This window comes from Sminthopsis crassicaudata, chromosome 4 (genome assembly GCF_048593235.1).
Source record: "Sminthopsis crassicaudata isolate SCR6 chromosome 4, ASM4859323v1, whole genome shotgun sequence".
Taxonomy (NCBI): Eukaryota; Metazoa; Chordata; class Mammalia; order Dasyuromorphia; family Dasyuridae; genus Sminthopsis; species Sminthopsis crassicaudata.
In genome coordinates, this window is record NC_133620.1 from 143721436 (window position 1) to 143734010 (window position 12575).

Genomic DNA, 12575 nt, shown 5'->3' on the forward strand with positions numbered 1-12575 from the left:
CCTCAGAGATTTATTAGCTGTGTGACCCTGAGCAACTCAGTTAACCTATCTTCCAAGATTATTGTGAAGCTAAAACAAGATAATATTTGCAAACAGGAAAAAAATGTATATATCACATATAAATATGTTTATGTGTGGTTCATATTTATATGTATATGTGTATATATACATTCATATATATATCTTATCATTTTTTTTAGAATCTTGGAGTTTGGTTTACACAGATGTTGTTGGTTTTTTTATATACCTTTTTATTTATAAGATATATGCATGGGTAATTTTTCAGCATTGACAATTGCAAAATCTTTTGTTCTAATTTTTCCCCTCCTTCCCCCCACCCCCTCCCCCTGATGGCAGGTAAACCAATACATGTTAAATATGTTAAAGTATATGTTAAATGCAATATATCTATATCTATGTCTATAGATAGATATAGATATCTATATATCTATATATCTATATCTATATATCTATAGATATATAGATATAGATATATATATACACACACACACACACACACACACACACACAGTTATTTTACAGCGCAAGAAGAATCAGACTTTGAAATAGCGTACAATTAGCCTGTGAAGGAAATCCAAAATGCAGGTGGACAAAATTAGAGGGATTGGGAATTCTATGTAGTGGTTCACACTCATTTCCCAGAGTTCTTTTGCTGGGTGTAGCTGGTTCAGTTCATTACTGCTCTATTGAAACTGATTTGTTTCATCTCATTATTGAAGAGGGCCATGTCCATCAGAATTGATCATTATATAGTATTGTTGTTGAAGTATATAATGATCTCCTGATCCTGCTCATTTCACTCAGCATCAGTTCATGTGAGTCTCTCCAGGCCTTTCTGAAATCATACTGCTGGTCATTTCTTATAGAACAATAATAGTCCATAACATTCATAGACCACGACTTATTCAGCCATTCTCCAATTGATGGGCATCCACTCAATGGATAGGCTTTGAGGGCTGCCACAAACATTTTTGCACATATGAGTCCCTTTCCCTTCTTTAAGATCTCTTTGGGATATAAGCCCAGCAGTAACACTGCTGGGTCAAAAGGTATCCACTTCCACAGGTGTTTTGTAAAATATTTGTGACTCTTGCCTCAAGTCTATTTTCTATAAATATATCCTCCTCACAATTGCCAAAGTGATTTTCCTAAAGCATAGGTCTAAATATGTTGCTTCCTTACTCTTATCAACAATAATAACTTGCTATTGAAATTAGAATTAGTTATTTCATCTTTATCTAATCTTTTAATTTCTATTTTGTGTAAGCATTAGAATGTAAGTTAATATATGGTAGTACATATATATAAACAAGGACACATGGATTGGGGATAGAAAGCTTAAAAATGTTTTACTGACAGGGATGCAAGATCAAAGAAACGTGAAAACCACTGACCTAGAATATTATTCATGCTCAACAAATGTTAAATTATACCATAGCAACAGAAATGAGTTAGCACGTGCCAGTTTGACTGCCAGTTTATAATTTTGATATTAATTCTATATCTTAATTTTTCAAAGTGAAATGTGATATTTCCTGTTTTTGGATCAGGTACCTCAATCAGGAATCCTGAAGCTATCCCATTTGCGAGAAGGAGTATACATCTTCCAGCTGACTGTGACAGACACTGCTGGTCAAAGGAGCTCTGACAATGTCTCTGTGACTGTCCTCCCCAAGGCACAAACTGCAGTAGGTGAGGGGGAGAAAAATGAAAGTATCAATGGAGGATAATTCAACAACAAAAAACAAAAAAGCCAAATTATTTATGGGATCTGTAGACTTCCTATGCTATAAGTATAAGGGTTTTTGTAGTTTCTTACATTTTATTTTCTGGAACCCCAAATCTGATATCATTTCAGGATGATTAACACTTCAGTATGGGCAAAATAAGAGGTCCTTATTTCTGAAACTTACAATGAGATGGTTAATAGAGTGTGACAGCTTTAAGGCATAACAGTAGCCCCATCCTTTTTGATCTTTCCAATTTCTTCTAAATTCTTGGCCTCTTGTTGGAAAGAATGTTAATGAAAGATTGTTGATAGATTTAATATGTATATGTATAGATATGTATGTACATATGTACATATATATATGTATATATAAATGTATTATATATCACAACCCATATATATATTCATATACATATTTGCGTGTGAATATATCCATATTTCCTAGAGAGCCTCTGCCAATATTTAATTCTAAATGAATAAAAATAAATAAGACACATTTGTCAGGATTTTGTTTTGCTTTAATTATTTAGGACTATTGCATAACTATCACATTAATATATAATAATGATTGTGTTATTAGATATAAGTAATATATAAGCAATAGTAATTTTTAAAATATGCAACCTTAAAATCCAAAGAAATTCACTGCTTTAACATTATTTTGAATAATCACCAACCTTTATTATCTTCTAAAAACTCTCTATTTCTAAAATGAATACATCAAATGAATATAAAAAAACAATATAAGTTGTTTGCATTGATCACAAATGGTACTAGGCTGCTCTGAAGTTGGAGATGAGACATCTGAAGTTGTTTAAGCCTTATTAAAAAAGTAATTTTTGGAGAAAGTTGCATACTTTTCCTAAAATTGCAGCAAGCCTTTGACCTTCTTGGACTCTCCATTATTTGCAAAGGAATTAACACAATGGGTTAAATAAGGAGAAAAGAATTAGAATATAAATATAATTTCTCCATAACTATCCTAAGCTCATATCAAAGCATGCAAATTAGAAAAAAAAATTCTAAGATTTCAAAACTTATGGAGCCTGACAATCTACCAGTGCATTATACTTTTCACTAGAATATCCTCTACTATATTTGTGATCCCAGTGATGTAGATATTATCTCCACTGATGCTGATCATAATTTATATTTGCCTAAATTATGCAGCTCTTGTTCATGTCTTCCCCAAATTTTATCTCATGAGGTCTATCTAACATGCTAAAGACACAAAGTAAAAAAAAAAAATTATTGCCCATCTCTTAGCCATCTATACTTGAAGCTTTCTGTGAAGTTAGCATATGTGTAAACATGTTAGACAACTCTTCTCCATTCCAGCAATGGGAGCATGTAAGAAAATTCATAACTCTACCCATGATCCACCACTGGGCTGATAGTTCATAAGTCAGTTGATAGCCATATCAGTAGATTTCCTGTCCAGATGTGGGCACTTGATTAACAGTTGTTCCATGTAGAGACTTACAATCTCTTGAGCACACATTTGAATATACTAGATATATATATCAGAATAATAATAACTCACATTTATATAGGATTTTACAGTTTAAAGAGCACTAACATCTCTCACACATGCAATTCCTTCTTTCCTTTCACATAGCCACCTTCCTTGTTCTGCCCCTCATCACCTCTTGCCTGAACTGGAATAGCTTCTTATTTGCTTTTCCTGCCTCAAGCTTCTCCCTGCTCCATTCATTTCCCTTACCACTGCCAGAATGATTTTTCCTAAAGAACAAGTCTGACCATGTCCCCTCCCTCAAACTCCATAAACTCCAGATGTTTCCATTATGTCTAAAATCAAATATAAACTTCCCAACTTGGTATTTAAAGCCTTTTACAACCTTGCTGCATCCTACCTATTCAGCTTTTTCTTCATTACTCCTCTCCACACTCTGTGGTCCAATCATGCTGACTTTCTAGCTGGCTTCTCCCATCTCTATACCTTTTTAAGGTCACCTAAAGTAGGGAAGGTCTTTTCACTTGGACACAGTTTCCTTCAGCATTCAGGTCAAGCACCACTTTCTGAACAATATTTTTCCTATTCCCCATACCCTGACAGCTAGTGCTTACTTACACCACTAAGGTTGCCTTACATCTGCTTTATAAGTTATTGGACATATTTAAATGTATTAGAATGTAAGTTCCTTAAGGGTAGGGACTTTTAAAATTTTTCTTTTGTTTGTATCCCAGGAACTGTAGTCTGGTTCCTGGCACATAATAAGCTTTTAACAAATCTTATTTGCATGATAATAAAGGCACATTCTTTGTAAATTGTTAGCACTACTGTCTATCTACCCAGTTTACTTATACCTTCGGAATCTAATACTTAATGTGCAACAAGAAAATGGTATTTACACACATATATTGTATCTAGGTTATATTGTAACACATGTAAAATGTATGGGATTGCCTGTCATTGGAGGGAGGGAATGGAGGGAGGGGGGGGGATAATTTGGAAAAATGAATACAAGGGATATTATAAAAAAAAATTACTCATGCATATATACTGTGAAAAAAAATTCTAAAAAAAAATAAAGGCACATTCTTATCCCCATTTTATTATTAGGTAGTTAAGGTACAAAAAAGTTTAAGTGGTATGTCCACAAGTCACACAACTAGTTTAATGAACTTTAGGAGTTGAATCCAGATTTCTTGTTTCCTAGGCTAGCTTCACTAGCATTCCTCTCAAGAAGGATATGATACCTTATTCTCTGGAATAAATTATACCTGTGTTAATCTAAATGATTCGTGATTCAAGTCCTATACATGCATCAAATGTTGGGTTTGCTCTGAGTAGTGTGTATCAGAGTCAGAGGGCTCTCTTGGCTAACCAAGGCTCCAAATTTAATATTGATTCTAAGGAGCCTACACCTAGAACTAGGCTTTGTCTCTGTCCACCTGTGAAATAATAGGTGAATATATTCCTGGTTCCTTAAAAAAATTAGTAAAGCTTTATTTCTAACAATATGGGAGCATTGTTTTCTCACTGGCTGACTCTTATGTGTGTTGGGGGCAGGGAGAAAGTAGCCTAAGATAGACAGATGGCCGGCAACTAGCCAAGCATTTATTTGCCTTCATCCATTCACTTGGCCAGATTCTACAGTCTCCAGTAGCAACTTGGCAATTATAAATGAGAAAATGTCTTTGAAGTTGCTTGGGACAGAGTGAAATGAATGTCCTTTGAAAAAGCAGCTTCAGGCTCCGTATCCTCGCCTTCTTTCCAATGCCCTTGTATATCTCTACAAAGCAAGCTAACAGTATAGTTACCACAAATGTTCTCTTGAGTCACTCTTACAGCTGGGGCTTTATCATTGCCTTATGAATAAGACTCTAGGAATCAGATCCTGGAAGTGAAATACTTTGAGATACTGAAAACAGGAGGTGGAAACATTTTGAACACTGCTCATCATTCTGCAACATAATAATGACCTTGTAGCTCAGGCAGAGCTGTAGTGATTCAAGGCTACTTTATTACCATATCATCCTCATCACACAGCAGCAGGCAGCAGACAGTGCTGATTGTGCAATGAAATCTGGCTCAGGGGGATTAGATTTTGTATGAAGAAGCTGTGTATTTTCCAATGAGAAAGCTTTAAGAAGTTTTCCCAAGTAACTCTTCTACACATGAGCTGACATTTTGTGTGTGCTCTTAAAGTAGGACAAATGGTTCATTTAAATTTGCCAATTTTTTTTTTGTTAAGTCTTTATTGTCTAGAGGGTTTTTGTGGCTATTTAGGGGAAAAATGTAACCTAATAAGGACTTTGCTACCTCAAAACTCCTCTGCATCCTTTCATTCCTTGTGTTTCCAGCTGTTGCTTCTCTCCATCTTTCCTGAATTCCTCTGGAATGCCTGCCCTATTCCACATGTTCTTTACCTGGTGATAATTATTATCACTGCTCTTACCTTATTCTCTCTCTCTCTCTCTTTTTTTTCCTGAGGCTGGGATTAAGTGACTTGTCCAGGGTCACACAGCTAGGAAGTGTTAAGTGTCTGAGATCACATTTGAACTCGGGTCCTCCTGAATTCAAGGCTGGTACTCTATCCACTGCGCCACCTAGCTGCCCCCCCTTATTCTCTTTTTTTCTAATACCAGTTATTCCCTAACTTCCTCATGATCCTCCTTTGCTTTTTCCTGACTTTCCCAACTGCATAATTGACTCATTTGTTTTTTTAGACTTGAAATCTCTGAAGCTTTATTGGGCAAATGCACTGTACCTTCTACTCCCCATCTAATATGACATATGCATTATTAAAAAAGCTGTTTAAGCCACCTTGTTTCTAGAAATGTCTGCAACTCTTCATGATCTGGCTCTGGCCAGGTACCTTTAGTCTAGATAGATCCTCAATTCTTCCTGTTTCTTATAAATTTTAATGAGACCTATCTTACTATGAGTAGATAAATTCTCCTTCAAAAAAACAAACAAACAAAAAAAACCACTTTCTCCTTAGAAATTAATCAGATAAACTAGATAAAAGGTCTTGAGAGTCCAGGAAGGAATATGATTTCATCACCTGGAAAAAATAAATTTGTCATTAATAAGAAGCCAGAGATTCTGGCAAGATACTGCCCTATGCCAGGAACACTGTGGCATTCATTGAAAGGATGCAGTAGTCACAGGTTGAAGATTAAGCAAAAGAAACTATTAGCGAGGAGAGTATATAGTACAAACATGATGTGGTGACACATGGTGAGGTATAGTGTTTGCTTTAAAAATAATGAAATAATAATGTCAGAGGCAACTAAGGAGCTCGGTGAATAGAGTGTTGGGCTTAAAATCAGGGAGACCTGAGTTCAAATCCAGCCTCAGCCACTTAATAGCTATTTGATTCTGGATTTAACTCATTTGACCCTATTTGCCTCAGTTTCTTCTTCTGTAAAAATAGCTGAAAAAGTAAATGACAAAGCACTCCAGTATTTTTGCCAAGAAAACCCCCAAATGGAGACACGAGGAAGCCAGATAACAACTACAGCTGAGCAACAAATCAAAGTATCATCTTGGAGATAGAGCAGCTAGGAGGCAAAGCAGGTAGATTACTGGACTTGAAATTAGGAAGCCAAGTTCAAATCCAGCCTCAAATATCTACTAGCTGTGTGACCCTGGGCAAATCACTTAACTGTCTGCCTCAGTTACCTCATCCATATAATGGAAGTAGCATCTTCTTCTCACGATTGTTGTGAGAATGAAGTGACATTATTTTTAAAGTGCTTTGCAAACTTTAAAGGGCTGTATAAGTGGTAGCTATTATTGTTCTTGGGAAAGAGGTCTTGAGATGTGATCTATATAGTGGGGGGAAAATGGCAGGAGTGAGTGGCAGAAATCATCAGTGAAAGCTCAGTAACATTCTGAAATAATGAATGAATGAGTAAATGAGTATGGGGCTTTTGGCCATTAAAAAAGAAAACATGGTACCCTGGCAAGTCAACTAATCATATTACCTAACATCTCTAAATCTATGATCTTTGCTGACCCAGTATTCACCCTTCTAGTATGTCCCTCCCTCAAAAATGGGCTTAATGGAGATGTGTAGAAGGGGAAAGTCCATAATGATTCTTGCATACATTGTTAGAGAGATGAACCAGAAAGCCAGGTGGAGATACAATATCTTTCTTTTATTTATTTGTTGGTTTGATTTTTTTTATTCCTTTTGTGTTTACATAAATCTTCATTATTATTGTTTTATATAGTGGGTATCATAGAAGCTTGCCTTATTTGGTTCTGACTTGTTCTGAACTTTTTCATTTTCTTCCATTTTTTTATATCATGTTGATGATTTTTTGAGTATTTCCATAGCTTTTCATTAATCACCCCACCCTAAATTGAAGCCCTCCCTTAAAAAATGAATAAATGTAGTCATACAAAGCCCAATCTAATTCAATAAACAATAAAAGAAATCAACACATTAACCATCTCTGAAAATGCATCTCATTCAGCCAGCTGATGTCCCCAGACACACCAACTTTCCCAGTATCCCTTAGAGTTCTTTTGCCTATTCTTTGTTGCCCCAAACATCCTTAAAAGTTACAGCTTTTATCTTCCCCTTCCCCTTAGCTGGAGCTTATCAATGATTTGAGGTTTGCTTTATACACAGAATGTTTGAAAGTTTGCTCCCGCTATCATTTCTTCTGTGATGACGGTTGCTGTATTGACATCACACTGGCCTGCGATGGAGTGGATCAGTGCCCTGACAGATCTGATGAAGCTTTCTGCCAGAGTGGTGAGTGGCCAGGAGGGAATGGCTTGGCTGGCCAGGGAAGCGGATTCACAGCCCAAATGCCCTCATGACTATCTATCTATTTTTTTTTTTTTTGAGGCAATTGGGGTTAAGTGACTTGCCCAGGGTCACACAGCCAGAAGTGTTCCATATCTGAGGTCACATTTGAATTCAAGTCCTCCTGACCTCAGGGCCGGTGTTCTATCCACTGCACTACTTAGCTGTCCTCTACATGATTATTTATAAGCAAGCAATCTTCTTTGAGACAGTTAGGTGGCTGAGTGGGATAGATCCCTGGTCTCATGTCAGGTAGAAACCTTCCTGAGTTCAAATGTGACCTCAGACACTTTCTAGCTGTGTGATCCTGGGTTATCCTTAATATCTGTCTGCCTTAATCCACTGGAAAAGGAAATGGCAAATTACTTCAAGTATCTTTACCAAGAAATTTCCACAGATTGTATTGCTATGCTATAGTCCACAGGGTCACAAAGAATTGGACAGAACTTTATAACTGAACAACAAGAAGCAGCTTAAAAAAAATAAATTAAATTAAATTAAAATTAAAAAAAAAAAAAACAAGCAGCTTCTTTCAGACAGCCATTGGGTGGGTTTTCTATCTTGATGTGTATTATTAGAGCATAACATGATGATGACAGTACCAAACATTTATATAAAACTTTAAACTTTTACCAAATTTACATATTATTTTTACATATTTATAATATATTATATATTCATATCACATAGATACAAATTACATATTTACATATTATCTCATTTGAACTTCACAAAATCCTATGAAGTAAGTATTATTGTAGGGCAGCTAGATGACCCAGTAATAAGAGGCAGACCTGGACTTAGATTTTACTATACTGTAACTGCATGTGGTAGGCACTTAATAAATGTTCACTAAATTGAATTTTAAAATAAGGCAAATGATTAGATCCTTTGTCATTGATAACCACATTTTTGAAGTATCAAACCTTTATATAGTGCTTTAAACTTTTATAAGTGTTTCATATATATTATCTCATTTGAACTTCACAAAATCCTATGAAGTAAATATTATTGTAGGGCAGCTAGATGACACAGTAATGAGAGGCAAACCTGGACTCAGATTTTACTAGTTGTACTCATCCTTGCCTCCATTTCTTCATCTATAACATAGGTATAATAATATTCCCAAGGCTGTTACAAAGATCAAATGAGTTAGTAACTGTAAAGGGCGTAGCACAGTGCCTGACACATAGTAAAGACTATATAAATGTTGCTTGTTATAGTTGTTATTATTATCATCCTTTTTATTTCTTAATGGTAAAGAAACAGAGACTTAGAGAACTTATATGATTTGCTAGTGGTTACACACTAATTAGATTCTATAGTAATATTTGAACCCCTGATTCCAAATTCAGTATTCTGTCCATCATCGTATGGCTATTCCTTAATTGCATGTAGTAGGCACTTAATAAATGTTCACTAAATTGAATTTTAAAATGAGGTAAATTATTAGACCCTTTGTTATTGATAACCAGGTTTTTCAGTCTAATTTTGCAGATTCTGTTCAATATAAAATGTGAAATAGTGATGATTGTCAGATTAAATGTAAATCAAATTTCAAATACTGGTCTATAATTCAGGAATTTCTCACATATTTGATGCTACCATATCCTATCACCACTTAATACTTAAGAACCCTTTCCTGATCCCAAAGTGCTCATAGCGTATATATTTTTTAAATTTGCAAGCATTCATTTCCTCTCCTCAGCTTCTCCCCATTAAAAAAATAATTTTTTTATGTGTAATCAAAATATTCATAGTCAAGCAAAACAAATGCCCAAATTGGTCATATAGAAAAATGTATGCATATGCCGCCTTCTGCTTTGAGTCCTTTCCCACCCTTTCAAAAAGTAGAAAGCCTGCTTCATTATTGGGCCCCTTGAATCATGGTTGATCATTACATTCATTGTTAAAGTTGCTTGTCTTTACATTGGTGTTCTTGTACAAATTGCTTTCCTATTTGTTTATTCCACTCTTGTTCCTATATTTATAAGTTTGTACAAGTCTCCATGTTTCTGTGGTATAATGTATTTTGTTATATGCATATACCTTAATTTATTCAGCCATTTCCCAAATAATGGGCACTCTTAAAATCTAAATAAATATTCATTTTACTTTTAAGTAATTTTCAGATTTCTTATGACCAGTGTTTGATATAATTTATGAAGACCAAATCACACACTAAACTACTCTTCTAGTTTTAGATACCAAAGAAACACATCCCAGAGGGAAAATAGCAATATTAAAAAGATTAATAATGTTCACTGATTAAGAATCTACAAATGTTGGGTTTGAGTTTTGACTCTGTCATTAAACCTTAAAGGAAAATAAAAGATCCAACAAAAACTGTCCATTAAAAGCCAGAAATGATGGATTTATTTTTTTTTAATTTAAAGCTGAATTTAGAATTCTGCATAATTTCAAAATGTTATCATTAGAAGTAGACTGAGGATTTTGTGTTTTTCAGTTTGTTTTACACACACACAAAAAAAATCTGACAATAATTAATTTATCTTCATTCATTCAGTGAATCCTGGCCGCAAGACAATAACTCATGCTGTACTGAGTCCAGCCCAACAAAGAACTGTAGGATTGACTGAAGATGAGGACAGAAGTCTCCCTTCACAGAACATCCAGAAACCCACAAGGAAACAGCTGCTGTCATCAGCTAATGCAGACAAAAGTAACCATTCAGTGTCTCAGGGACCAAAGAATCAAATGAGTGCTTTAATGCCAGGTAAGGACTTATCAGTGTCACTGATTTAAGAAATTATTTTTTAAATACAAATTTATAATCATTAGCAAACACAAACTTTTCAATATACAACAAACAGAAAAAGAATTGTATAAGAAACAGAATTTCTGTTACCTATAGTTTTTAAAGTATATCTTAAATTTAACAAGGGAATGATAGAACCATCCTATTTGTTATGTCCCTTTTTGAGCTTCTTTTTGTATCCTTTCCTGCATTTGCCAAAAATATTTTATTAATGCACTATTTTTCCCATTTCTATCACTCTCCAGTCCCAAACAGAAACTCTTCCTTATAGCAAATAAGTATAGATAAGCCCAATAAACCAACACGTTGGTCATACCTGAAATTATGTATCTCATTCAGCCCCACCTCAGCTCTTCATTTTTCTCTGAACTCATTGTATTTTTATTTCTGATGGCATAATAATATTCCATCATGCAGAGTTGTGCAGCAATTCCCCAAATGGCAGGCAGTTTCTTTCCAGTTCTTAGCTGTAACAAAAAGTACTATTATAAGTACTCTTATATGCATGAGGCCTTTCCCTATATCTTTGTCCTTCTGAATAAAGTTTATATTCAATCAGTGAGCATATACAATTTTATTTCTTTGGGGGTCAAAAATTGATGAGTTTTTCTTTTTTTGCTTTGGATAAATCTTGAAATTCACAATTGTTTTTACTTAGTTAATAGAAATCAGACTACAGTTGAATTCAGGAAGATTAATCTTCTTGATACTAGGCCCTAAAACTCTTTCCACTGTACCATTTTGCTGCCCCACAACTTAATATTACTTAGCATTTGAACAGAGTAGAATAATAAAGTCTTACAACTTAAAGGTAATTTTAAAGTTCCACATTTCTAAGTTCCTGCCCTCTAAACACATCCAGCCTCTCTCTTTAAAGTATCTAATGATTAGAAGTTCATTAATGCCATTTTTAAATAAATTCAGTTCAAAAAATTGCTTAAAAGTTATAATTTATATCATAGGTATAGGTGTCCCCAAAGCAGGAAGTAAAAGAAGTATTCAGTATATAATATGAATTGGATATAGGGACAAATAGCTTATTCCTTTCTTTTTAAAATTTATTTTATTCTGAACTTATTTAGAAATAAAACAAGCATTTTGATAACACAGTAGGAATGGGAAAAGGATGGTTTTACATGTAATTGCAAAGCTATTATATACTACTTGCTATTTCTTTTAAATATATAATATGAATCAGAAATGGTAGAAGTACTTTCTCCCTGCACACAAAAGGAATGCTAAACACAAAAAATTTAGAAGCATGAATTAACAGGACAATTAAACTGGATTCAGGTTGAATAAATTTACATTTAGGAAACAGGATTAAACAAATTAAAAGGATTCTTTTAACTACTTTTATAATCTTCTGGAAGATTGATACTTAACTGTGTCATAACATAAAGTAGCACTGGCCATCCCATCCAGATTGTTAAAGTAGTTACAAGGTACCAACCCAATGCTTCTGTTCAATTCTGAGTTTCATGGTACCTCAGTCAAGGCCATCTCCAGTCTTGGATACAGCCATCTCAATATACTCATTCACATGAGATGAGAAGAGGAAAAAAAAATTTAAAAAACACAGAAAGAACAAAGGAAGTTATGGATCTGGTGCAAATTCACATTGTTGTAAACCCCTGTGTAGTTGCCATATAGACAAGGTCATCAAGATATCCATCTTTCTCCACCCTCACTGGAGTCATATGAATCACTAGCAAGGGATCCCTGAGGGCTTGCAAAATCCTTTCAGTTCTAGGCA

General features: G+C 34.6%; 1 protein-coding gene across 2 annotated transcripts in view; it reads left to right on the forward strand.

Annotated features, from left to right (window-relative positions):
* The window catches only part of LRP11 (LDL receptor related protein 11), a 91693-nt gene that overhangs the window by 56794 nt on the left and 22324 nt on the right, over positions 1-12575 (forward strand). For both annotated transcript variants that reach the window (XM_074309570.1, XM_074309571.1), the window contains exons 3-5: positions 1572-1713; positions 7861-7986; positions 10568-10777. In XM_074309570.1, the coding sequence (XP_074165671.1) occupies positions 1572-1713; positions 7861-7986; positions 10568-10777 (478 nt within the window). The remainder of the gene's footprint in view (positions 1-1571; positions 1714-7860; positions 7987-10567; positions 10778-12575) is intronic.